Source organism: Centroberyx affinis, unplaced genomic scaffold, assembly GCF_046629955.1.
Source record: "Centroberyx affinis isolate AG114_WGS23_722 - 3 ecotype Tasmania unplaced genomic scaffold, CSIRO-AGI_Caff_v1 ptg001049l_1, whole genome shotgun sequence".
NCBI classification, from domain to species: domain Eukaryota; kingdom Metazoa; phylum Chordata; class Actinopteri; order Beryciformes; family Berycidae; genus Centroberyx; species Centroberyx affinis.
Window position 1 is genome coordinate 53,847 of NW_027279603.1, and position 27,948 is coordinate 81,794.

General features: G+C 43.3%; 2 protein-coding genes and 1 pseudogene across 2 annotated transcripts in view; 2 read left to right on the top strand and 1 right to left on the bottom strand.

Moving 5' to 3' along the window:
• Positions 1–173: 173 nt before the first annotated feature.
• On the top strand, positions 174–4,333 carry LOC139647114 (peroxiredoxin-like 2A; annotated as a pseudogene).
• A 1,389-nt stretch (positions 4,334–5,722) lies between these two features.
• Positions 5,723–15,918, top strand: LOC139647113 (PDZ domain-containing protein 7-like). The gene is made up of 16 exons (XM_071522962.1): positions 5,723–5,885; positions 6,352–6,489; positions 6,651–6,825; positions 7,101–7,277; positions 7,444–7,591; positions 9,210–9,270; positions 9,527–9,698; positions 10,351–10,550; positions 11,008–11,163; positions 11,401–11,516; positions 11,749–11,840; positions 12,827–12,918; positions 13,032–13,103; positions 13,354–13,974; positions 14,252–14,352; positions 14,571–15,918. The coding sequence occupies exons 1-16, from the start codon at positions 5,723–5,725 to the stop codon at positions 14,712–14,714; spliced, it is 2,628 nt and encodes an 875-aa protein (XP_071379063.1). The 3' UTR covers positions 14,715–15,918.
• A 115-nt stretch (positions 15,919–16,033) lies between these two features.
• Positions 16,034–27,948, bottom strand: part of LOC139647115 (leucine zipper putative tumor suppressor 2 homolog) — a 29,555-nt gene continuing 17,640 nt past the window's right edge. Inside the window, exons 3-7 of the mRNA XM_071522963.1 lie at positions 22,005–22,550; positions 21,100–21,693; positions 20,782–20,904; positions 20,105–20,251; positions 16,034–18,836 (exon numbers count right to left, since the gene is read on the bottom strand). Of these exons, the coding sequence (XP_071379064.1) occupies positions 18,129–18,836; positions 20,105–20,251; positions 20,782–20,904; positions 21,100–21,693; positions 22,005–22,523 (2,091 nt within the window). The 5' untranslated portion in view covers positions 22,524–22,550 and the 3' untranslated portion in view covers positions 16,034–18,128. The remainder of the gene's footprint in view (positions 18,837–20,104; positions 20,252–20,781; positions 20,905–21,099; positions 21,694–22,004; positions 22,551–27,948) is intronic.

The following is a 27,948-nucleotide window of genomic DNA, read 5'->3' on the forward strand; positions in this document are numbered from 1 at the left end:
ACTCCAATTTTGGAGTTACTGTAGCCAACTTGTTCCAACACAAACATCTTATGAGGTCAGTCTGATTTCCTGTGAAAGTTTCCATTATATCAAAAGTTTGGGAGCTGGGATTGGCCAAACTCTAATGCCATATAGCTCTTACTCACTTTTGGTGCACTCCCACTCAAGATGACATTGCAATAAGTGGTGACCAGAAATGTGTGCAGCATTTTGAAGCTGTTCGTACAGTAGAGGCTGAAGCTGGGGAGGAGTAGACTACAGATCTTACTGGACTCTTGTTTGTGGATTTGAAACGTCTACAGCAGCAAGTTGGTATTATTCATTTAACTTTTTTTTTTATAAAATTGTTTCATAGTACAATATAATACAGAATTAAGTTCAGGGCCTCTAATGAGGGGCATTAAGTATGACATTAGATATTTTAAGCAAACATGCTTTTATTGGCTTCTACAGGACAATGAGTGCATGATGTTGCTTATGATACTTAATACATTCTGGAGCTCTGTGAAGTCAAGAAGAAACTGCCAGCGGCATGTCACTAATAAGTTTTGTGCCAGCTTGGTATCAAGTCTGTGCTTAATTAATGGGCAGTACTTAAATGTAATCTATCATGCTCTAATCCTGTTTATTACACAGCATGCTTATGTCTGTGCATCTGCATGAACCAACTGAGGAAAGAGACTGAAACAATCCCGGGAGAAACAATGTTTTTGTGGAGAAGGGCAGCCATGGCTGATATACAAACTTGGTGGCACAGACTAAGGGTGTGGTCCTTCAGATATCTGTCCTTATGTTATCCTCCCTCAGAACAACTTGGTAATATGTTAAATGCCCGGGTGCCAGAACCTTATCAGACATTCCAGTGACGACCTCGGAAACGACAGTATATAGTTTAAAGTGAAACAAACAGTTTTTATCAAGGGAACTGAGTCATTGTGTTCTGCATGGTTAGACAGTGTTTCCTTGAATGGTTTTGAGTGAAAAGCCCTACTAAGATCATCTTCAGGAGAGGCTTTGCCGAGAGAAATAATAGATTTTTTGCTGTAACAGAAGAACACACAGGGATACAGACATGCACAGGCAGAGGAGGTTTTGGACATGCAACACTACAGAGCACAAATTATGATTTAGTTTAAACAGAATTTACACTATAATTTTAGTCAACTTTAATCAACGTTGAATATGAACCATCCTCAATCGCTTCAGCTTTTTGTGTATTAAACCAAATAAGTGTTCTATGCAAACACCTTTTGTGCAACTAATGAATATTAATATTCCTTGTTTTTAGTGCTTTCCTCCATCCTGGAGGGGGAGCTGTTCAGTGTGTGGTATGTGGGTCTGGCAGTTGTGGCTACAGTGCTGATCGCCCTGGCTCTAGCCAACACTGACTTATTCCTGACCAAGTCAGTCCTGGCCTCTCTGGAGCAACTGGAAAACACAGACCTCAATACAACAACAGGAGGTGATGGAAAGAAAATTGTTTTTCCAACGAAGAATGTTTACACTGCTTATGGCTGATAGAGTGTTAGTTGTAGAGGAAAACATTTTTTAACACAATACTTTGAATATTGAATGAAGACTGTGTTATTCTCAGTAGGAATTAATGTTTTCTGATTAAATGTAGCTCTGACCGCCTAACACCACCAGAGAGGGATGCAAACTGCTGTTGATTTTGACCTGAAATCATATTCAATTCATATGGGTTGTGTGATTCTGCAGATGGGAAGACAGTGAAAGGCCGAACTCTGTGGGAGAGGAATGGAGCAGTGGTCATGGTTGTGAGGCGCCCTGGATGATCCTTGTGCAGAGAGGTACTCTGTCTGTCTGTGTGTACATGAGAGAGAGAGAGAGAGAGAACATGTACATACTTTGAACTTAAAGACATATTCAGTATTTCCCGCTGGGGTTGCCAAGATGAAAATAGTATGCACTTTTATTTGTAAGTAAGGTTCTTTGGAGTAAACCGTCCACCACATGGCGTAATATATCACTGTGTTGTATTTGTTGTCTTAGTAGAGAAGCTAAAACTGAGAAACAGGACGCATCTGTCACTTGGATATCCATGTGATTCATAAGTATAATTAGTTCCAACTGTAAACCTCTGTCCACCAACATGACACAGTGACCTTATCCCCATGGGTCCTCTCTGCCATTGTTCTCCGCTCAACACCACACAGCCTTTACTGGAACAAACTGATTATACTGTATCTACAGTGGTGGCAGGCAGATTTGAATGAGATCACCGGTTTTGTAGGCGTACATTTTTGTGTGTTATTGTGTGGAGGAAAAGAAGGGGTGTATCATTGTGTCTTGTTTGATGCTCGGTACCCTAACTCTGACCCTGTTGTTACTGCAAATTGTTAAATGTAATCGACCCTGTCAACTGTAGATTTTTATGTCATTTTATGATTTTTATGTGTGTTAAAGGTGCTACATGTAGCATTTTAACATCAATAAATTGTAAGTGTCATTACTGTAAACAAACAAGACCATTGCCGAGAATTGCCGGAATAGTAGCCCCTACCGACCTTGACACTGCATTTTACATTGTGTCAGATTTCATGGGATAGGTGCTGGATTGCTTTACAGCATATTGCTTCATGGCACAAAACAGGAACAGGGCGCTGTTCCTCCAGTTCAAACTAAAGACTCTCGCAATGGTGAAAGGTCTATGGAAAAATTATTTCCAACACGTTTATCCTGTTCAGTAAAGCAAGGAGAAAACTCTTAATTGGAGAAGTAACATTCTCTTTGTGAGAGGAAGCAACATGATTTATGGGAAACGTGGTCTTAATGTTAAGAAACACTAGCACTAACAATACCACTGGCGTGAGATAGAGGCTACCAATCATCTTGACCACGGTCTCATTTGTTTAAGGTAATTATACCAAAGTGTCATGATTAATTTGACATTGATACGCATTTAAAAATGCTACACGTAGCACCTTTGAATATCAGCAAATCAGCCTCTGTTTGTGTCCATCCCCCTCCCCCAGGAGGCTGCAGAGCTGTCCTCTGTGAAGCCCCAGCTGGATGAGCTTGGGGTCCCTCTGTACGCCGTGGTGAAGGAGGACATCGGCACAGAGGTCCAGAACTTCAGAGCCTACTTCAAGGGGGAGATCTTTGTGGATCGCAAGGTATTTTTTATACAGGATTTCACTAGCACTCATTGCCTGCAAATAGTGATTAGGAGAAAAATCTCTTCAATTATTAAGTATCTTCAGTTATCTTCTTTCTTTGTTTTCATTTCATTTCCACATTAGTTTTCACTTTCTTTCTTCTGTCCTCCCTTCCGTATTTCCTTCCTTCCTTCCTTCCTTCCTTGCTTCCTTCCTTACTTTTCCTAATTTGCAGCAAATTTTCTATGGGCCTAAGCTGAGGAGAATGGGTCTGGGTCTGGGCCTTGCTCGTCTGGGCGTGCTGCGTAACTTGGTCCATGCTCAGAATAAAGGTTACCAGGGTAACAAAAATGGAGAGGGTTTCATTCTTGGTGGCTTGTACGTGATTGGTGCAGGGAAACAGGTAATTCATGATACTTTGTATTTGCTCACTTTCTATACATTTTTCATGATTTATAATTCATATCTTTTGTGATATTATTAATCAAATTTTGTTGTCTCAGTGTCAGAATTTTTTTTTTCTGTACTGTCTTTCATTGTGTGAACTAGCATTGCTGATTGCTTCTCTCTTACTCAGGGTATTCTACTGGAGCACAGGGAGAAGGAGTTTGGAGACACAGCGGACCTTACTTCCATCCTGGAGGCAGCAAAGAAAATTGTTAAAAGCCTATAGATTAGTCAGAATATCTTGGAGGTAGAAGTGATGTCAAGGCTATAGAGTATTGCATGGTAACTGGACATTTCGTTAGTGTAGCATTTTAGATATTTGCACTTTTAATTGATTTTGTGAGGGGAAAAATAATGTTTATCAGACAAGGAAATGCCCCCTTCTTGTAATCTGCAATTGCATCTGAACATTCAGCTATATAGTGATCAGATGAGACTATATTTTGTTTGTTGTTTTGTTGTGTTGTTAGTGTTGTGCCTGTTGGTGTGTCCATGATAGTCTGTGTCTAAACTACTGAGGAGGCAGACCTGATGCTTAACACCAACTCAGACCACAGCATTAATAATGAAAGAAGATGTACCGAATAATATTTGCTGTCAATAAAGTGTAATTATTGGAGTCAACTGTCCTTAATCAAACAGTCATACATATAATGTAATGTGTCGTGGATGTTGCATTTGTAGGCTTTCTGTAAACATTTGTTTACACTTAAAGTAGTAGTAAAATAGTATGAATTCTTGCAAAAGTTTTATGTCAAATATCTGATGAGGACTCATTTTCTATTGTAAAATAAAGAAAATTCACCCACGCGGAGGAATGATTGGCATAATTGGCACCCACTCAAACTGTCTCAATTTCCAACAATCCAGCCAATCGGCGTGGCGCATGGGCGGACCTTTGCTAGTGACAGAAATGTCCCAGTTGAGTTGGGTCATTTTGCACAACATGGACTCAGGTAGGCTAACTACCCAACTTGATTTTGTTAGTTTACAGAATTTGGTCTGTCTTACGATTATCTATCGAGGTCACAGGTGTTAGTGTCGCCTTTCACTTATCCGCCGTCTGACAGCATTAAACCAGCCGATGAAAGAGCTGCCCAATATTACCTACAGTTGTCTCGGAAAGTTAAAATGTGTGTGATCTGTTATGTATTTTGTTTGTTATCATAGGCACCAATATCTTTGATTGTCACTGACTGTATAAGAAAGGCTGCACTTGTTGCCCGAGACGGTATAAAATATTCTGCCTGAAGCTGAAACTGCGCATGCAGAGCAATGTGAAAAAGGGTAAAATAGAGCTGCGTATTAAATTAAGGCGCAAGTAAACTTAATTAATGCGGATCTTGGCCTCGATAATATTTTGCTGCAAATGAGAATTCGTCGATCGATGTTATCTAAATTTTCCAAGCTGTCGGCGTCGCTGTCCAGGGTCCTGAAAAGCCTCAGGACGCACGGGGGGAACCCCAAGGTGACGACATGAGGGCACACTGTTATCACGGCTTAAGTTTAGTGACAGGTATCCATGGCATCCGAGCCATGTGACATCCTGACTAAGTGGGTCAGCTAATTAAAACCTATTAAGTCCTTCTCGCTCAACCTATCTACAGTAACAAACACGTTTAGTAACCTTTCTACTAATATTCTTGAATGTGAATTGCTTTGTAGATGATTTAGAATAGTAGATCTGCACCCTTAAAACTTCCTAATGAGAGCCTTTTGTGCTAAAGCCTCGCTATATTGTTTTACTGGATGTGCCTTACTCACACACTGGGACAGAACTTGATATGTTTATTGTCCTTTGAGATCTAGACAGGTGAGTGAGATGCAACATGGGCAGGAATGGACCAAAGTGTGACTCCAAAGAGGCAGAGAGTCAGCCATCATGTCACAAAGCAATCTGCACCGGTGAGTTAGATTATCTTGCCTTTTTCACCGGAAGAGACAAGAGTACAAACTGCTCCAAATACCAGATTTGTACTGGCACTTACAATGCATGTGCTTTTTAATTGCATTGTGATTACTCAGTTTTGTCCACTTTTGCCAGCTGAGAAAAAGTCTTAGGATCCCCTTCATTCTGCTGTTTGCTACTGTAGGCTCCTCCATCCGGCGTTGAGCCCCTGGTGGAGTGTGTGTGAAAGGGGACCCTGCCAGCGGCCATGGCTCACTCGTCAGACCCGTCCCGCAGGGAGACGACCCCCGGGACCCAGGGGTCACACACGGCTACACGCAACCTCTTACGGAAGAAGGAGCAGCGGCGGCGCGGAATCCGATCCTCCTCACCCATGGGCAGGGTCATCCTCATCAACTCTCCTGTGGATGGTAAGGAGGAGTTGGGATGGTGGCTTGTACAGAGCATGTGGCAATCCACTGTGACCTAAAGACTGCTTTGTTTTTCATATCGTCTGGCAAACAACGCATTATGTGTATCCCCTTTTACAGTTTAGAGCTAGACTCGTTAGGTAAAGAAGGTACAGGCAAGTTAAGACAAATTAAGTAGGATGCTCTGACATCATACATCAATATTGCCCTATCATGCGCATTTGTTCTAAACTGTCAAATATAGCAGAGAATCAAATTCATCAGCATTTGTAGTATCCTCATCCAAGGAGGCAATTGTCTTTTCCTTCAGTAAGGTGGAAGAATCAGACATCACTTGCTAATTATGGCACAGGAATTCCCCCCGAGATAAGCAACCTGTTATGCCTTATTGTCTGACATACAAACCATGTGACATTATTAGATACATTTAAACTGAATGTTAGTTCACCTACCCTGGTCGTGTCAGGTGGAGATGACAGTGAGGACATCCATACGATCACAGTGGATAAGAGTGTGGATGGAAGGCTGGGCTTCAGCGTGCGTGGAGGCTCTGAACACGGCCTTAGTATCTTTGTCAGTAAGGTGGAGGATGACAGTACAGCAGGTAAGCGCTTTATAAGGCATTGTTACAATATCTTTTCTATTGTTACAATTTTTTTTAAACTACTTGATGGTATGATATGAGATGTGATCACTCTACAACTTTTCTATGTTTGTCTGTGTGTGTGTGTGTGTGTGTGTGTGTGTGTGTGTGTGTGCTTACAGAGCAAGCAGGCCTGCTTGTGGGTGATAAGCTGGTGGAGGTGAATGGCATAAGCCTGGAGAGCATCACCATGAGCAGTGCTGTTAAGGTCCTGACAGGGAACAACAGGCTGAGGATGGTGGTGAGGCGTGTCGGCAAAGTTCCCGGCATCCGCTACTCCAAGGAGAAGACCACCTGGTGAGACAGAACAAGCCTTATTGAAATTAGTTGAGTTGTATCACATTGCAAATTTGAATTCATATATATTTGATTAACTTTTTTTTTTCTGCAATGTGCATACGTCTTCCTGTATACTTGTGCAGAAATGGAAATGCATGCAGAATTTTATACATTCAAATTACACCAATTAACCGAATGTGATCGACATTTGATTAGACAATTGGAATAATCCCCTACGTCACCGTTTACAGTTTTAACACGATATTCAATAATCTGCGCTGTTTGTTTTTCAGGGTGGACCTGATACACAGACGCATGGTGGTGGAGGAGAGCGGCCGGACGCCCTCGGAGACGAGCTCAGGCAGCGCTCTCCAAAGGATCGTCCACCTCTACACCACCTCAGACGACTACTGCCTGGGCTTCAACATCCGCGGGGGCAAGGAGTTTGGTCTGGGCATCTATGTCTCCAAGTAGGTACTTCTGTAGAAAGTAAGAGGCATGATAAATAATATGGAATGTCTGTGGGATATACATGTAAAAACGCTGTTACATTTGTTACTGGCCCAACCCCAGGAAAAACATTCAGCCTCTAAATCCTCCCTGCTGTTAATCTTGTCTCCTGTTTCATTGTGTCAGACTGGATCCTGGCGGTCTGGCGGAACAGAATGGAATCAAGATGGGGGACCAGATCCTGGCTGCCAATGGAGTGAGCTTTGAGGATATCAGCCACAGCAATGCAGTGGAGGTGCTGAAGAGCCACACACACGTCATGCTGACCATCAAGGTGAGGAGGGTGATGTGCAGCCTTTGAGCTTCCATATCCTGCACTGCAGCACGCGATGTCTGTTCATTATGAATTCATGACAGATACCATAAAAGATAAGAGACACCATAGAAATGAACCAAAAATAAAACCCCACATACTTAAAGTGCATAACCATACTCTTGTTTTCTATGTCTGTAATATCAGGTCAAAGCAGTCTGGGTTTTAACACTCTCCATCTTATGCATTGCCTTGAAAAGAGACGCTCCAAGACAAACATCTTATTTCTTTTAACCAAAATCACCAGACTGAACAGACTTTTAAAGTCGCAAGGAAACTGCGTTTCGATGGTGTCTTGCTTCTGTAATTCAGCATATTTCTGGTTGAAACAGGATGTTGGGGCAGGATATCATATGGAAAGGGACCATTCAAAAGTGTTCAGAAGTTCCAAAATGCTTTGTGCATAATCTTGGATTGTCGCAAATTCTAAAACCATGATGTCTTAGAAAAGGAAACAGGGTTTTCAGGGGTGAACCCCCCAAAATGCACCATCGCACCATGTTGCCACTGGTATCACTTTGAAAGCTGTGACGTTGTAGGTTTTATATGATGGGAGAGGCAGAAGGGGGGTTGTTTAAAAAGCTGTGATGATATTATTGGTAGGAATTTTTATGTATGTCTACTGGTAAGCCACTACCTAACCACTAAAAATACACTGTTTTCCAGTAAGTAAAGGTAATGGGATTTTGATATGAAATATCAGAAAATATTCATCCATTGTTAACTAGGTGACATTATGATAAGGAGAACTAGACAACAAAGTGTAATAAACAATAGTTTTCCATTTTGTTATGACTAACAAGGGAGCCTTCATCTTATACAACATTATTACTATAGGTTGAGCTGTCTGAGTTGAGTGTGGAGATGTCTGGTGTTGGATTCAGTGTTAATGATGGGCTGAAGAGGGTGTATCACATTCCATAATGACCCTTTGTATTTGGTCCGCGCTGTTATAAGAAAGCATGTTTGTGCTTTCATTACTGCTTCAGTTAAGTGATCTTACATGCATCAACTTACTGACCTGCTTTTTTCTCTCTCTTTCTTTCTCTTTCTCACACACATAGACCAAATACAAACGCATACAACTTCACATCTGCCGCGCTGCTACACACTCGGGAGAGTAACACTTGTGTGGCAGGGCAGACAGCTGGCATGCAGTCGTAATATTCCTCGCTCACTTTACTTGTCGGAGCTTGGGTTTCGCGCTGTGAAAAATAGCCAGGCCGTGTGCATTATTCACCAGGCAGCTGGGATCAGGTGCTGATCAAAGCATAGCAGCCGTGTTTTGTGCGAGTTTTGTTCTTGGATCCTTCACTTTGCCCTCCTTCCCCTACGGAAAGGGAAACACTGAAACTGAGACGTGTAGTAGAACTAGAAAGCACCCAAACTATCAAAGGTAAGACGTTACACAGAAAGTCAAGAAGAGAATTTCATTTCTCAGTGAGGAGGAAGAAGAAGAGGCGTATGGTTTTGGGTCGCTCTGTGGTTCTAGGGTTACTCTTTATCAAATATAGCGATCCCATAAAAGTTTCAAGGTCTACTGTAACACATTTGCATATCTGTGGCCATATCTTTGCAGGAAGCAGGACGATACCCTGCCTATAAGGAGATGGTGGCAGAATACAGATGGCTCAATAAGCGTATGTATCTGCTTTTTGTCTCAGGTGTCAACACCAGTGTTTCATTATCTAGAAAGCTGCAAGCCTGCAGTTATTTTAGATTGAAGTGTGTGTGTTTAAGTGTGTTTCTGTACGTGTGTGTACGTATATATTTCCATGTGTGAAGGTTTGAATGTATGCATGCATAGGTAAGCCTCTATGTGTGAACTTACATGGTACTCAGTGATATATATAGATGATTATCTCTTCTAATAGTACAGTATGTGTCCTTCCTCAGTGTCCAATGGTACTCAGAAATCTTCCTCCCAGGGTTCAGACTCCTCAGCCTCCTCTCTGTCGTCTGGGACTCCGGTCAGCTCTCTGAGCGGCCTGTCCCAGGTCATGTTCCCCCCCAGCCTGCCGTTCGGCTCAGACATGGTGGATGTCTGCATCTCCACTGAGGACCAAAGGTCAGCATCAGTTCAGTTCACTTTTATTTTCCCACATGTAGGCAATCCATCTTGCAGCAGTAGTAACCGAGACCCGACCTGGAGAAAATAATACAGTTTTACTTGATTCAAGTTTTTTAATTGTTGCCAACACCAATTTGTGTCCAACAAGTTGTGTTCAGGCATACATAGAGTTTATATAATTTATCAGAGGTAACAGGTATAAGAGATTAGCGCAGACCTGCTCATAGTTCACTAAAGTTGTAGTGTGGGTATTTGAGGGAAAATGCTGCTGCTCTTTAAAAAAAAAATTTCAAAGGACGTTTATTTGTTCTCATGGTCTTTTGTTAGTTTAGTATTTTTCCTAAGGAGCTGGTTTCAAAGACAAGGATGACACTTGATCTTACAATAAAAGGTCAGTGAAGATGTAAATGTAGTCTTGGACTAAACTTAATCCATGTCTGTGAGTTCTTGTTTTGCCATAATTTAGAGTTTATTTTGTCTTTAAAAACTCTTGAAGTCAAGTTTATTTGACTTGACCTGACTTGATCACTGTTACAGTTTCAAACGATATCCCTCAACCTTAGACCCTCAACTGAGGACAGGGAAAAGCTCCCACAAAAACCTCATTATATATATATATATATGTATATATGTATATTTTTTTTCCCAGGTATGAGTCAGAGCGTACTGAGACTGCCATCCAGACAGACACCAGCCGCAGCCTGGGAGCCGTCACTCTGCTCAAAGACACTGTGATCCGTGGGGAGGAGGGCAGGGGAAGGAGAGAGTCCCCCAAGACCGCCATGCTGCTGGCTCTCAGCAGGCCCAGCCGACCCATCAGCAGGTCACAGAGCCAAGTCACTGTAGCAGGTGAGGGAAACCAAAAATTCGTAAGAGGAGGATGGAATGGTTGAACCTTGCAGGCTAATGTGATCTTCAATATTATCCTCTGATTGTCTAAACATTCTGCACTCATTGTATTATTCTGTATGACAACCACACCCATCTGAAACCTATGTATAAATAAATACATAAAAAGTGTTGCAAATGCAGTTTGACCCAGGTCTGGTGTTAACTGCAAGCCACTGTCAAAGTTATTGACAGTTAACAGGTATACCAGATATGTGTAAGGCATGAAAACCTTGCTACATATTAAATAAAATCATCTTTACAGTCTCAATGCATTGTATAATGAGATTGAAGAAAATCTTTCATCTTCTATCCAAGGGTTATTTAGAGGGTATTTGCCATTAATTTTAGGGAAAATGTAGGTGTTCACCCTTTGTAAAAGTTTGACAAATGACCTGCTGTTCTTATCCCACTGTAGAGATCAATCAGAAGAAAGAGAAGAAGCAGCAGAAAGAGAAGGACACAGAGGAGAAGAGCACCCTGCAGCGCTCCAAGACCTTTGTCAGCTCTCTGTTCAAGAGGGGCACCTCCAGGGGGCGCTCCAAGTCCCTGTCCAGACTGGAGGCTAGCAGAGGTAGTGCGTTTTTTGCATCCTCAAATTAATTAAGCCAAACTCTTTATTGGAGGGATGCAAAATTCCTGTAGATGAGGGTTGTGACAGCAAGTTAAAGGGTTAGCTCTATTCTGGGCAATTACACCATTGAAACTATGGCTTTCATTATTACGGCTTGACTGTATTGTATTGTAACTATAGTCCAGTAGACATACATCATATGACCCAGCACTGACTCCCCCCTAATGTTGCCAGAAGGCGGAAGGCGGCCCAGCATGATGCCAGATCCAGAGATGCTTGGTGTGGTGGAGGGCATGGCCCGCAGGCTGCTGACTGAGGAGGAGGTGGCTGCTGTGATGAAGACCTGCCGGAGGGTAAGCAGCTTGGCCCGCAGCTGAAGAGAGACTCAGTTTGGACATTGTAGTTTTCAGATGCAGCAATGCAGTCCTATTTCATGGCTGTTTCTACTTAAATTTATGTACCAGCTGCTGGTAATCTTATGGTAATCTTATCTTTTTTTTTTTTTTTTCTAATAATTGAACATGTTTTCCTACCCTCTTTTTTGTAATATACAATTCCTTCATGCCATTATACTTGCTCCTGCAGTATGTGGCAGAGCGTTCAGTGGAGAACTTGGTGCGCCAGCTGCTGTCTGTGCTGGACAGACCAGAGAAGCTTCTGCTGCTGAGGGAGGTCAGGTAAGGACCGGGAGGAAAAGCAAAGGGGAGGACGGTTATTAGCTACTTACCCACAGCCAGGCCAAGTGGGGCTTTCAAAGGCCTGCCTTGATACAAAGACTGATGTAGTGGTGAATACAAAGCTGGGAAAATCATGACCTCCAATTCATCATCATAAGGCAAGCAACCACAAATGTAAACAAAAACCAATCATATTTTCAGAAAAGCATGAATTTATAAGTTTTCCTTAAATACATCTTTTAACATACTGTAGCTTACATCAATTTGGTCCTACTTACTATGATACATACTGTTAATTTACATTATAAAGATTTACTGTATGTCATCCTGAAAAAGTGGGTAAACTCTATTCAGCAAATAAAAATGTGGGCAAATGGAGGTATGTTTACCCTTCACTTCAATGTTTACCCTGTAGATGAGGGATGGAGCTGCAGGGTGCTCTGTTTACCCTTCACTTCTACTCACACAATGTAATGTTTGGTGGGAGCAAGGAGCTGAACCCTGCACCTTTTGCACCTCAAACATCACTTTATCCTATTGAGTTATCAGCAAACTAGTTTCTCTCAAAAGATTGGACAGCAGTGAAAAACCGGAGGGGCCAATCCCAGCATACCTGTCAAGGTATCCTTGAGCAAGATACTTAACCTACTTTCTCCACGGCTGCTGTAACCTGGCTGACCTGCACCCCAACCAGAGGGAGAAAAGAGAAATGGCCCCTTAGTGGATGCAATAAAGCAAATAAAACAATGTTTTTCGGGGGGGCATGTGTAAATCCAGTTTGAGTTGTGTGTGAAAGGGGCAGCTGGTTGTGGGGAAACAGTGGCATTACAAATACTGGCCAGTACGGGATTAAGGATTTGTCAGGATAATCACCTCAAATCCAAATATTCCATGATAAGACATTTAGGACTAGTTAAGAAAAGTGCTGTAACCTAATCACAATGAGGAAATGAGTCACTGTTTCATTCTGTTGTCTCGTTCCTCAGAATGCTTGTTCCTCCTTCTGACCTGAGTGCATTCAACGACATGGTGACCTCTTTTGAAGTGGAGGCTTACGATATCCTCAAGTATCGTTCACGTACGTATGATAAATTCTGAATGTGTAGAGCATCCAAGCCTCATCAAAGTGGGCATGTTTTATACTGCACATGGTGAATTTGTTTCAATATTCTTCTCATCTCTGTATTTTAGTCAGTACTCCTCTTCTTCGCTCTCCCACGTCTGGACGAGCACCCAAACGACACCTCATCACTCCCATCCCAGGTCAGGTTGGCAGCTTCCACCTCCACTACAAAACTGCTTTATTCTGCTGTAGTTTGAAATTATACAGCTTGCTTTGATATGGAATTTGTTGCTGATCTGAAGTTTTCTGAGCCCAAGAGGCTGGCAGTTTGTTACTAAACGGAGATTGATATGCTTTTAAATTGTTGTTTCTCAAATATTTTGCCTAAGTCTAAGTTTTATGTACAGTGCATCAAAAAAGGTACTAATACAACATGTGTGCCCTATCCAGACTACAGGGGAGGCTTTGAGCTCCACCACACTGAGGAGGTGGAGAAGGAGAGCCACCTACTGGAGGAGCTGGAGAAGCTCCGTCTGTCTGGGCCGCGGTCGACCGGAGAGAGGCCCCACACCTCCAGAGCCTTCACCCCCCTGCTGGACATACCGGTGGACGGATACAACACCGCATCCAGAGACCTCAGACCCTCCTCTGCCAGCCCCATGCTGCCCAACTGGCTGCTGGCCCACCACGCCGACTCGCGCGCTCCTCTTCGAACGGACATCGGCACGATCCGCTCCGTCCACTTTGACGAGGTTTCACTGCGCTCGGCTTCGGACAAGGGAGACACGACCTCAGAAAGGGGAAGGTCCCCGTTTAAAAATGGGCACTCCAAAAGCAAAAAGGAGAAGAGCGGGGAGAGGAATAAAGACAGTGTGTTCACGCTGCAGAGTGGCCCTCGCAGGAGTCGACCCTTGTTGTCGCAGGTGTTTGGTTCGAGGTCAAACCGGCAAGTGGGGAGTGAGCAGATGAACGGCCATCAGGCTTCCTCTGTGAATGGACTCAATGGCACTGACCCGGTCCAGGAGTATGAGCTCAAAACTGTCAGCATCTCCAAGACCAAACAGTCTCTAGGTAAATGTGTTTGATTGTGTCTTAATGAGCAGTCAAAAGTCATACAAACAATGCACAATGGGCTATTTTTTCACATTTAACAAAGGGAATGGTGGGCATGCAAATTGTAGTTTTATTTTGTATTTTGCCTAAAATCAATACTTAAATGGGTGGATGTGTTTGATACTTCATTCAAGTAGGCAAGTAAAATTTTAATCTCTGACACAGTATGTACACAAATATGTTAGACTGCCCACTCCCACTCAAACAAGCCAATCTTGTTGTTTTGACGCTCCAGGCATCAGTATATCTGGTGGGATGGAGTCCAAGATTCAGCCAGTGGTGAAGATAGAGAAGATCTTTCCTGGAGGAGCCGCCTCCACCTGTGAAGTCCTCAAGGTAACATGACAACCATTGACCTTTACACACACAATATGTTGAGAAACAGGGCTAGAAATAATCCTGCATGTGCATTTTTGTGTGCACGTGTCCATGTCCTTGTGTATGTGTTTGCATGCACAGACACATGGACATATTTGCATGTTCTTTTTTGTCTATTTATGTGTGTTTGTACTTCAACTGACTTCCAACCCTTCCCTCTCGCTCTGCACCCCCAGGCTGGATTTGAACTGGTGTCTGTGGACGGCGTGTCCCTGCAAGGAGTAACCCATCCGCATGCTGTTGACATCATCCGAAAAGCCTTCAGCAACAAGGCCAAAGACCCCATGGTGTTCATGGTCAAAGTCCCCAAAAACCCTTGAAAGGAGACTGAACCTTTAGTAGCTAATGGAAACTGAGAAGCTCAGTATGAATTTGGATGAATTCCCAAAGTTTAGCAGCCGCTGGGATTAACACAGAGACAGCAACAGGACACCAGACACCAGAGAGTGGAGCAGCAGACTCTGTTCTGTTCTGGGGTCGGTTGAGTAATTTTGCCATTAATGTTAGGAATGGAGAATAGAAGGGAGACAAGGAAGCTGGTCACTATTCAGTGCTCAAGAGCAACTTTTGTGCTAAAGAGCACAGCAGAAGGCGATGCTGACCATTGATCGGGCATTGATCTGGTTGGAAAACGAAGTTGGCTTAAAGGCCATTACTCTTCCCTATAGGGCTGTATATCCCACACAGACATGAGATGTGGAGTCATACTATATGGGTGACTCCAGGAGGATCGAGCAAATGAAGACGGTGAATATACTAGAGGTAAAACACACTCCAACTAAAGGAAATGTGTTCTGAAACGTGTCTGAAATCCTGAAAAAAAGGCTGATGCTTACCCTGATGTTTCACTGTATCACGACCGAAGAGCCAATGCTTGTTAAGCTCATCATTTTCTTTTTACATTTTATGTAGTACTAACATCCATGTTTAACACGCTCAATAATACAAAATACATTATGTAGATATTTCATGGATCAGCAGTGCATCCTACTGCTCCTGAATTTTTTAATGTGCAGGCTGACAAACTGCAAACTGTAACCTGAGTGCCTTCGAAACCCCTGTAGACTGAACATATAAACTAGTCTGACGCCATGTGGCAAGGTGACTTGAAAACAAGGATTTTTCGACCTGAAGAGGGCAGACTTTAGCTGTTTAGACACACTTCTGCAATCCGCAACTAATGAGGCATATTAACTTCTTGACATGACTTTGCCCTTTTTTACAGCCTTGTATGTCAAAGCGCACCATAGAACTGAAAATATCACCTGCTGTAAGTGCGATAAGTACTGTAGAATAAACTGTCCAAGTTGCCATGGGAGAGAATGACCAGCCAGCCCAGATAAAACTGTTACACCATGGCCTGGGTGAATACTAGATTCAGATTGGCTGGAGGGTGTGTGTTATTTTCACTTAAACAAGGTGTATCTGACAAAAATAAAGTGCAACTCATTCTTATTTTTGCAACAGCTCAATGTCCCAAAGCCAAAATAACATGAGAAAGCACCGAAGTGTATACAATTTGGTGCAATAATTCAATTAAGGGAGAAAATACAATCATTACAAGACTTGTTAACTAGGGAACTAATTTGTATGGAGGTGGAACAGTGGTTAGAAAATCACACAGTTATTAATTTATCTTTGTTTTTATTAAAAACATAGTAAGTTGGTTCAAGAAATTTACAGCATGAAAATATACATTTAATGTCTTCATACAAATACTGTGGATTATAAAATTATACTGGGGAACCAGGACAAGCATTCACACATACATTAATATACAGGCATTGTACTGTAGGAGCAAAATACAATGTGCGACATTGCTTTGGTCTATTCACAGTGGCTATGTTTTTTTTTGAGATGGATAACATCTCTGGAAGAAATCTGTTATACTTCACCATGTATTATTTTTCAGTAGGGATATCTACAATGAATGATTAACATTACGTAATCACCAGCAATAGAGGAACATAAAGTGTCTTCTTTTGGAAATGGGTGTGCCTTTGTACTGTACAGGGAAGTAAATACACATGAAGCGAATTCCTATACTATAAAGGTTGACAGAAACAACAGTCATGTCATGGTCAAATTAATTTGACTTTACAAAAATGTCAAAACAGCCATCATTCAGTGCATGATCTCCCTCTTATAGCTTTACAAAAAGCACTTCTATGACATTGTGGAATGCAAATCTTAGTAACACAAAACCCATATACAGCAATCCATGCTGCACCACCTCTTAGTGAGGGTAGTAGAAAAGTATTGTCTCTATTATCAGATAGAAGAGCCAGTATAGGTGTGCTTTAACATTTTTATTTTATTGTATGTACAATTTCTGTTTAGCTGGAAAAAGAAAGATATTGAATGCAAGTATTGAGCACACACTGATGACAAGGTGTAAGACTTTGGGTTATATGTCAGTGTATTTCCATTTCTGATCATACATGGTTGTTCACACACACCGTTCTATATGTGGCATGGATCATTTCTGTGTCCAGAAAGAGGCATGTTGAAATGGCTTGCATGTGCACTGGATGTCAGCTGGTGCATTCATAAAATACCCCCTTGGTGTTCATGATGCTGACTTGTTTTCAGTTTAATTGTGCCATAAAAGTGATCACAATGAAATGAAAGCACTATTACTTTAGGCAAATGGATATGTGTTTCCACTGACTAAACTTTCCACATTATTTTTCCCTTCTAAGGTTAAAAATTGGATTACAACACCAGATTCGTATCAGACTTCAGGTGCATAGAAATCTGATTCCAGAAAACATATGATTCTATCTGTTCACAAAGTGAAATCAAATCTGTGCCATATATAATCAGAAAATTTGATTTTTTTGCACCTCTGTAAATCCAACCCTCATTCCTCTTTGCCAATGAATCTGGTATTTTAGGTAATGATATGCCACACAACTTCTAAGTTTTGTCAGGCTATTCTTGTCAGAACTACAGGACTGCCCATAATGAATGAGGAAGTACAAATTCCTTGGGAATATAAGAGCCCCCTACTGTTTACTTGTTGGCCATTAAGTAATTTACACATAAGCTTGAGTAATTCTGAGAAAACAGCATGAACACAATTCTCTCCTCAACACCCACAGCCCAACCACGTCATTACCACTCCGATTCATTCCCTCTTACCATGGTGTATGTGTGATGTTCCACATCTACTGTAAATTGACAACACTGTAGGCTCAGTCAGCTGTACTAATGAGAGCTGATTGCTGAGACAGAGTGGGAGTACAGTGCTAAACCCAGCAGGGAAGGTGGAGCCATTACAAACACAGAAGAAGGATACCGAGTAGTTCGGTGAAGTTGTAAATAACAATTCTCCCACTGATGCCTAAGCTTGGGAAAGGGGGCTGGGAAGCTGATCCCTTAGTGCTAGAGGGAGCGAACACTAATAGACACATTAATGGAGGGGTACAGAGCTGAGATGACCTACTAACGACTAATAGAGGTCACTGGCTTCCAAGTGGAGCTCCTAGGAGACTAGACCAAGGCAGAGGCAGAACCAAAGTGTGGCTGAATTTACACTGCAGATCTGCTTATTTTGCTCCACATTCGTGATATCAATCTGATCATTTGCCGTTTCAACATGAATAAAACACAGACTCAGGTGTTTCCATTTAGACAGCAGTTAATAGATCAGATCTGTGCCACGTAGGTGAAAAAAAAAATCAGATTTTAGCTGACAGAAGTGCAAATCCACAGATGGAGAGATAAAAGGGTCAAATTTCAGTGGCGGCGATCTCATCAAAGTTGATCTCGTTGCCGCTGCCCTCATCCTCCTCCCTGCTCTCCAGTTCCTGACTGAGCTCCCGCAGAAGCTGCTCCAGCTCTCGGTTCCTGCGGTACATCTGCACATAGTTCTGCTGCAGCTGCTTCTGGTAGTGGATAACCTTGTCCTTCTCCTCCTGCCACACCCTGCGCTCCTCCTCAAAGCTACCCGTTTGCTCCTCGGCCCGCTGCCGCTCGAAGGCCAGCTCGGCCCTCATCCTGTCCATCTGCAGCCTCATGTTCTGCAGGGCCTCGCTGCCACCCTGCCGCTGGGCCTTCGCCTCATCGCTCTCGTAGGCAAGCAGGTGCTCCTCCGCTTCCTGGAACACCTGACACTGTCGGTTTCCCGGGCCCTGACTGGTCAAAGCTTCCCTGAGATGGGACAACTCTTCCTCCAGGCGTCCCACCTTCTCTCGTAGGAGCTCCGCTTCGCTCTTGCGGCGCTGGAGCTCGTTCTCGCACACCTCCAGCTCCAGGGTGCGCGTACGGCTCGTGCCGTGGGCCTCCTGGAGCAGAACCTGGGTGTTTGTCAGCTCGCCACGAGCCTCTCTCAGTTGGCCCCGCAGGGAAACGATCTCTCCCACACGCTGGGCTAACTCTCCCTGCACATCCTTCAGCTGCTGCTTCAGCAGGGAGATTTCCCCTGACTTCTGACACACCTGGGTGGGGGGAGGAACAGTCACATTCAGGATGCATATTCAGTTCAATTAATTCAAAACCTTTATTGTCTATAAAGATAGACACGTTTTTGGTGCACAGGTTCATAAATAATAGAAGTAAAATACATTTAAAAAAATATTTGAGGTTTAGGAGTAGTTAAAAACTGCAACTGAACAATTTGATTGTATTTGAGTTCTCACAATTCAGTTCTGTTATGGAAGGGGTTTGCATGTTGTTTTTGCTTGTCAGCAGGAGCCTGTGACAGCAGACAGATGACTGAAGGAGGTGTGAAGTGACACAACCCACATATCATGCCCTGTGGCCTATGAAAGGACAACAACAGTCATCTCAGTGGGATCAAAACTTTCTGACTGATGTGCAGTTTCTTTAAACTTGTAGAATCAATTTCCTCTGTGGTAAGAAAATTAAATATTGTTCCAAAGAGTGGGGGGGATCCATTTCATTACTGATCTGTGTCTGGACATTACAAAGACACAGAGGCAGGCAGCCAGCTCATTCCTTTGTTCTACGTGACTGATGACACTGCCAGGTTGTGCCAGACTCTTGCCTGCACGTACCATGCCTGGGGCAACATCTCATCCTGAGCTTGTTTTCCTGGCTGCACACCTGCCATCGTACAAACAATCCACACATAGATTGCCTGTCATACTGTGGTGAGGGCTACAGCTCAAAGAGAAGCCTCTGAACTTATTAACACCACACTGTACCCACAATGCAACACAATCCACAAGACACCTAGATAGACTAAGGTTACATTCTGTCAGTCAATGCTTCCCTATCTCACTGTTGCATCAATGTGAGATGAATTGTAAAAAAAAACCATTAATCATAATTTTCCAGATACATTTCCTTTTAATTAAGAAAAAACGTATTATTAATAAATATATTATGGACCTACTTCCGTCAAAGTCAGCTTGACAAATGTTACTCAACATTATGTTCTGCCCTCCATTAAGGCTATGGTATAATATAAGCTGCTCCTGAGGCAGTGTAGATGAGTGATATTTCTTTAGGAAGGGATAGGAAATGGCAAATGAGTCAGAATCAATATGAATGGCACTTTGGGCTAAAAGATACAAAACAAAAAGATGCTGTTGGTCATAAATGTTTGGTAAACCGCCCATAATTACATCACAGTGTCCTTCCTTTGTGGCCATTAGTATCTTTTGCAGAATAAAATGTCATGAGTAAAGGGCCTCTGACTGAATACCTCTTCTGCCCTGCGTTAGTATCTTGTGCTGCTCACCTCCCACTTGGTCTCCTCCAGGCGGGGCCCGAGCTGGATCTTCTCATGCTCATAGGAGGTGCAGCGCTCCTCTAGCTGCTCCCTCTCCTGCAGGAGCTGGGCAAAGTCCTCCTGCAGCTTCTTCTTCTCCTGCTGGAGCTGATACACCTGCAGCCATGAGACAGATGTACAGACAGTGACAGCCATGTTAACTTAAAGAGAAACTTCCATCGCGTGTATGCGTAAATAAAGGCCGGTCTCCAGGAAAAAACATTGCGGAATGACCAAAAAGGGTTAATATTTATAGAAATAAATAATAATAATATCATATCATTAAAATAACTAAAACATCACAAGTATATCACCAAAAGCTGACGTTGCATGTAGTAGAGCACACTGACATGTTTATCTTGTTGCCATAGATAAAAGTACTGGCGCAAAAGCCTTGAAACTGATTATGCAAATATACTATAACTCTACTGCTTGGATTGCTCCTGTTTGTTAGCAATACATGACAGAGAGCTTTTTTTTAATTCTCTTTTGTGGCAGGGTTTGTTTCATTCAGTTTTAATGCATTGATGCATTGTTTGCAAGACTGATGACCAGTATATTCTGGGAGGCTTATTAGTTGTAGAGAAAGGGCAGAAACATGGCGCACATAATACAACCTGACCAAACTCTTTGTCAGTGTCTCTGACCTGCAGTTGAAGCACCTGCTGGGCGCGCTGGGCCTTCTGTGAGGCTGTCTGCATCCTGGTGGCACAGCTCTGCCTCAGCTCCTCCAGCTCCAGCTCACAGCGCTTCTGCTTCTCTTCGTAAACCTGCAAGGGGAGAGGAGGCAAAGAGGTCAAAGCTCCAATCTGGGATCAGATAAATATAGAAAACGATAGTGCTGTCACTGAAACATGAGTTTGGAAACATTTTCATTCTCAAATTCTAGGACAGAGCTTGATACACGTATTAACAGTATGTGAAGCTTTGATTGTAGCTGGAGTCAGTCTGTGCTATCCACCAACCTGACAAATTGCGGCTTCATTATCATCCAGGTTGTCTCTGAGTTGCTGCAGCTCCATCTCTCTCTCCCTCAGCTTGTCCTCCAAGTCCCTCACCACCCCCTCATAGCCCTCCACAGGGGCAGGGGAGCGCCCGCTGGACCCGCTATCTGACAGCGGCTGCCCTCGCCCGCCCAGCGACCCAGAGCCCGTACTCTTACTGGAAGACGAGCGGCCGCTGTCTGAGTTGGAGTGTACGTGCCCGTTGACCGGCGGAGCGCTCTTCATGGGCTCCAGGTGGCCACCGGAGGCCTCTGCTGACGCCAGGCCGTAGCCCGCGTTGCTGTAGGGCGGCAGGCTGGATAGAGAGTTACGGCCGGAGTCGGACAGGGAGCAGGACTGGCTGCTACTGCCACCGTTACGCCCCCCACTGTAGGAGCTGCGTTTCTCGGAGCAGGAGGGCGACGCCTCTCTGTGGGTGGGGCTGAGCAGGTTCAGGTTGTTTTGGCTTTCTGATAGGCTGGCGCCATGGCGAGGGGACAGATAATGCATGGAGGTCCGGCTCTTGGGAATGACAGGTTTGAAGGCAGTGGGCCGCAGCACTGTTTTCTCCATGTTCTGGAGGGAGGATAGAGGATGAGAGGCAGGAAGTCATGGATATTCAACAAGTAGATGTGACAGACGATTTGATTCATGTTCACTCAAAGCATTAATGTGCCAGAGAGTTGATGTCACTTCAAAATGACAATGACAGAATGATTTACTAGGTCGCACTGGCCGGCTAATTGTGCCCCACAGCTAAAAATGATGATTCACTCAAAATGGAAAGGTCATATTTAAAGTCATATTCACCGTTTTAAGTTCCTGGGGTATTTGTTTAACACACATTTAATTACACTAAATTTGAAATAATTGATTCAAAGACTCACCTTCTCAAGTTTCCCTGACACAGGGACCAGTTTGGGAGGGGGTCCTCCCATGTTTCCATTCAACCCCAATGCTTCTTTAGTCTCGTCTGCATCACTCCCTGGGCTGGTAGGTGTCACATGGTTGTCATTCCAGTCACCTACATAGTCCTCATTCAGATAGGTATAGTTTCCATTCCCACTCTCCTTCTCCATGGTCCTGCTGGAGGTTGCGGTGGTCTGCCTCTTGACTGGAGTGTGGCTCTGCAGGAGGGGGTCCAGGGGTGAATCGGAGCCCAGGCAGGTGGTGCCTTGTGTGGGCCGTCGGATCCTGGCTCCCAGTTCAACGCCAGAGTGGTGGTCCTGGTAGGCACTGGGGCGGGTGGCGATGAGGCTGCTAACGGAGCCCATGGGGTCCAGAGAGGAGGACGTTGTGGTGGCGGCGGGAGAGCGAGGGCCAGAGGGGTGTCGCCCGCGGGCTCCTCCACCGAGGCCTGGGTTGTGGTGCTCAGCAGACACGGGCAGAGCCTGAACCAGGGCCATGGCGGCAGCTCAGTGGGGCCACTCGCTCTGACAGAGAAAAGGAAAAAACAGTGTCAGAAAGACTATGTTTAACACATGTTAAAAAACATGTACATTTATTTCATTTTCATCATGTCTAGCGAGTAAAAATATTGCTAGAAATGGCATGTTATGCTTCCTGATGCTGGCAAGGTCAGGTTCACTCTTGATAAGACTTTTGATAGGTGGTATTACAATCTCCACCAGAGGGTGCTTTCCAGGAATTTTCCAAGCCCAAGACTCAATAACAAGAGGCAAAACAGAGATGACATACAGTAGATTGAAGCATACCGATATCCTACAAGACCAGCACAGCCCACACACAGAGTGAACGAGGACAGGCCATTCATTGAGCCCATTCAAGCAGCACAAACTGGGCTTGAGGCTTTCTGCTTGCAAGGCATGAGGCAGCAGAAGCAAAGGGTCTCTTTTCATCTGAGAGATGTAAAATGGCTCCTGACATGCTGGCTTTTTTCCTGACAGCAACAAAGGCTACTGTCTCCATACATCTAATCAGCCTCAGGAGTAACCATTAAGTTAACAACTGTGGAAAATACCTCAAAAGAGAAACACACAGAAAAGGGCCAGGTTCACCTCTCACTGGTGTAATACTGTAACAGCTACCATTAAAATGTTGCTGACTAAATTTAACAATAAACAAATGTATAGCTGTGAGAAAATGTATAATATAGCAATGTAGATGGCACAAGAACTCACTCACACACACACACACACACACACACAGGAATCCACAAAACCATAATAGTATCCTATAGTTAGCCATAAACAGACTATGATATCATCTATTTGTCCCATGGATGGTGAATTGTTCAGTGTTGAGTGGAGAACAATGGCAAACAGGACGCATGATGATGAGGTCACGGTGTGCTGACAACAACAGGACATTAGAGCCAGCAGTGCTTAAATGCATCATCATGGTGAGTCACAGAACATGAGGATATCCGAGTGACGGGTGTGTCCTGTTTCTGAGAGTTTCAGATTCTCTAGCAAGTCTCAAAGTTATATGAGTGAAGGAGTCAGGCAAAGCGTTCCAAGTCTGCAATTCCTACTAGGTGTACACAGGATCAATAATGCAGTATAGGCAATGCAAATTTGCAGTTTTGTTGGTGCAACCCTGCTGTGTGGGATCAAATCCAACTAGGACTTTCCCTTTTGTGCATTTCACCTACTTTGTAACCCTGTCAACCGTCCTGTTGTCACAATAAAGATAGAAAACTTGGGGGAAATGGGCTGTCCACTATCGAAGGTGATGAATAAAGTGAAAGAATGGCCGGTAGTGGGCCTGCTGGCCAGCCTCATTACGAGTCTCCACCAGCCTGGCACCAGTAGGACAGCGGCCATGCCAAGTCATTTGCCAACGTGCCAAGTGGACTGACAGCCTACTAGGCTACTACTGAGATGTAGCGGTGATTACCAGACTTTAATTAGCACACTCAAAATCAGTCTGATCCCTACTTATAGACTCATAATAACCCACAAAGACAGAAAAATCTGGTACTACAATATGTTAATATGATATGCTCTAAACGGTGTGAAAACACAAGCAAAAGAAATTGACATGTATTCTATCACATACAAAAGGACATTTTGGTCATAATCTATATTGCATCAAGCAATTATAAAGTTTAACTGGACAGTAATCTGTCTCTTTCTATATGGTGTTACTTTTATGGTGTTACTTTTTTTAAACAGTATGCTTTCTGTCATAAAGGTAGTAGAGTTTTAACTACAGAATTAAATAATTCAGCGCAACAAAACACTCTGGTGTATTCCTGCACCGACTTCAGAGAATCTAGCTACCTTGAGCTCCTAATGACAAAGTCAAACACAACACTGAGAATATTATATCAGTTAGATTTTCTCACTGTGTTGTGGCATAGACTGACATTAAGACATGAAATTCTCTGTCTTCTCAACTCGTTCAATTATTGTAGTTTGAAATGGAGTTTGAAATACGGGTCAGTACGGCTGAATGAAGCAAAAGTCAACCTTGACAGGCAGAATTAATCACAATCCAGATGAACAGAGCCGGTAGGATGAATCTTAAGTGATTTCTCTAGGCACTGAGAAAAGGTAATTAATCCATGATAATGTTTATTACACTAAGCTAAGAGCCCTTGGTTAATTTTTTATCACATATTTTCAACCCTATATCAAACTAGAAACATACAAGGTTCAAGGAAGCTTGTGATCCATCTCAACATAGAAAGCCTTGTTACAAAACTTTGCATACTCAAAATGTAATTTGTTAGGGATTGCATGTAAACATTCATAGTTTCTTACATAAAAAATAGGTTTGAGCTCCTAAAGAACTATACAAACTTTGGATTCAAGTTATGGGGTTTTTGTGGCAGATCAGAATTCTTCATCCCAAATTTCCACATAAATTCAAGAGTTTCTGTGAATCTCAACCTACACCTTCTCACTAACAGAGTGTTTGGAAGTCCTGCCCTTTCAGATGCATTCCTCAAGTCTCTGTTATTGGTCAGGGGGAGTCCAGTTGTTGCCCTCTAACTTCCAGATAAGTGAATAAGCTCTAATCCCTCTGGACTCAAGATGACTGAAACTATGCAGGGACTTAACTAGGGAAAGCAGAGGGGTCTCAAACAGTTTTTTAAAGCTCCCTTGGTGTATGTGCAGTCCCCGTTTCCCGTTGTTGTCATGGTGATTGGGGCCTCAACCATTGGAAGAAAGTGGAGGTGGGGGGGTGTGGGTCAGAGGGCTGACAGAGAGGGCAGGACACCTCCTTAGCATCTTAAAGCCTTTGGACTCCAATGGAGAACATGAGAGCCAACCTTTCTATAGCTCTGACAATCTCCCATACGCTCCGGGTTGGCCTGGTATAAGATAAATGGGTATTAGCAACCAATGACTGCAAGGGTATTTGGTGAAATGATCCATGCCCACTATGTGGAGTGGGGCAGATAATATTCCTACAGTGTGATATGCAAGTAAAATCCAAAAAAGAAAATACAATTACAATTCAATAATAGCCATTTGATCAAAAATCTGTTTTTTACCACACCTATCTATAACAAATGTGCAAATAATGTAATCTAAAATTAAAACTGAATTAGGCTGTAACTTCTGCAGTCTCAGCTGACTGCGGCTGTGAGCGAAAGCATTCTGTGAGCAGACTGTTTTTGTCTGGGAAAGCCCTTGAAGGTTTTAATGCCCCTCGGTGTAGCAGCAGCCAGACGGAGTCGGTCAGTCACTCCTCCGGCTGGAGGAATGTGCGGGCACAGAAGCTAATGAGCGTTTAGCCTAAACACGGACAGAAAGGCCGCTGGTCAGTGGATTTACTCCCAACACCAGTGTTGGCATTCACTGTTGGACAGGGAGACTCAAAGCCATTGTTTTTCTGATGTCTCATCAATCACATGGCACGGCTGGGGAGAGGAGAGTTAAAGCAATATTTCATTTCTTAGTAGAACATTTTCGCTTTTCAGCTGGCACCCTCCCCCACAGAGGCTCAAGAGCAGTCAACCTGCAACATTACCTGCTCTGGGGATCTGCTGCGACCTTCGGCCTTCAGGATTTTATCCCCTGGCTCTCAGCATTGATAATTTATAGAATTACTCGTATAGATATTAGAACATACAAGAGAAAAAGCATTGGGGGAATCTACAATTGCTGCAACTGTAAAAACTAGATCCTTTTGCATAAAGCTGCACAGATCGAAACCCTACGAACGATAGGCCTCCACATCAGATATGTTGTACATTTGTGTTTGTTGTTTTTGTTTATTACAGACCATGGCACATTTTTGTAGAATGTATGTTTTAATGATATTTTTTATATTGTAGTATATGTTTTACTGAGCTTTTGATAGACTTTCTTCCATTTTGATAGGAATGCTTTTGATAGATTTTGTTCTGTGGTGAAATGGGAGACATAATAGAGATGAGAAGTCCATATGCTGAGATCAATACATATTTCATTTCTTGCTGAGATTTCAGTCTACTAGATCATCAGAGCACACTGGATATGAAATGTGAAACAAAGTCTATATTCTGCTCCTAACCACCCTGCTCAGATGGCCGAGTTCATAGACTGACAGTCAGGTCACTCCAATTACAGCAGTGTATTCATCAGGCTTACACACACACACACACACACATACACACACAGCCCTTCTGTAGGTCTAGATACTTAAATGACCATGAAATACACTGGCATGCAACTTTGCTTCTGACTGCACCCAAAGTATTACGAGCAGAGAAACAAACAGTAAAACAGTATGAAAGCCTTTGCATTTACATAAGTTATCTTATTCCTAATGTGCATGCATACCCCCACCCACCCTCCTACACACCCCCATACATTTGCATATACATACACACCCCTGCACACACAAACACACACAAATACAAAGATACAGTATACACATTTTACTGACCCAGCGCTATAAGACTGCAACGTCACACAAACGTGCTTTGAGACAAACTGAGAGAGCTTGAACTAAATCCCTCTTTGTTAGTACCACACCATAAACACACATCCACAGCCACTGGGGTTAGAGTCTAAAAATACTACCCACACCAGGTGATGTGTCAGGACTGGTAAAAAAGGAAAGCTCTGTTATGCTGGCCCTCATTTGAGTCTGCAGCGCTGAGAGCAATGCCACCTCTGACTCAGGGGAGATGGAGAGAGAGGGGGAGAGAGACATATACAGAGACGGAGGAAGAAAAGAAGGAGAGGGTGTCTCACTTTTCAGCGGGGAACGTCTGCATGAGCAACTGGGAACAAGCGAGTTTGGAAATCCCCTCCTCCACTCTCCATCTCTCCCTGCCCAATCTTCTGAATCCCACTCTCTCTCCCCCTCCTCCTTCCTCCCATCTCCTTACTCTTCCCCCACTCTCTCTCCGTTTCTACTGCCCGACACCGACATGTGGAAAGTGGAACATAAAGGGAAAGTGTGGCAAAGCTATTTTGGTTACACAGACAACCTACCTTTCCATGGGCAGAGACCTATTCTGCTAAACAGACCTGACAGACACTACTGTCATCATGCCAAATGCTAAGGCTGCCAACATGCAAATAACTGATTGTACACCACATGTTGCATGGTGTAGAATACGCCACTTTGATTATAAAGTGGTATATGATGGACAAAGTACAAGTACACAAGTGGCAACCCATATACAAAGGAAATGGTTAAATAAATAGGTATTTCTCATTAAGGCCTAGAGGCTGGATTAAATGATGCCCAGAAGGCAGGACATAGTCAATGATTACACTACACTGAAAGAGTCTCTCTCTGTCTCTCTCTCTCTCTCTCTCTCTCACTCTCACTCTCTGAAACTTTCCCCAGCTTGTCACTGTCTTTGTTTTGTTTCAGTGAGCAGTGAGTGAAAAGAGCCCCCCCAGTGTGATCTATGGAAGA

What these genes read in the sequence shown, in the direction of transcription:
- LOC139647113 (XM_071522962.1), top strand. Translation starts at nt 5,723, where the DNA reads ATGGCTCACTCGTCAGACCCGTCCCGCAGGGAGACGACCCCCGGGACC. An exon ending in GAGCCAAGTCACTGTAGCAG is followed by an intron (nt 10,551 to 11,007) that starts GTGAGGGAAACC and finishes ATCCCACTGTAG; the next exon opens with AGATCAATCAGAAGAAAGAG. An exon ending in CCTCATCACTCCCATCCCAG is followed by an intron (nt 13,104 to 13,353) that starts GTCAGGTTGGCA and finishes TGCCCTATCCAG; the next exon opens with ACTACAGGGGAGGCTTTGAG.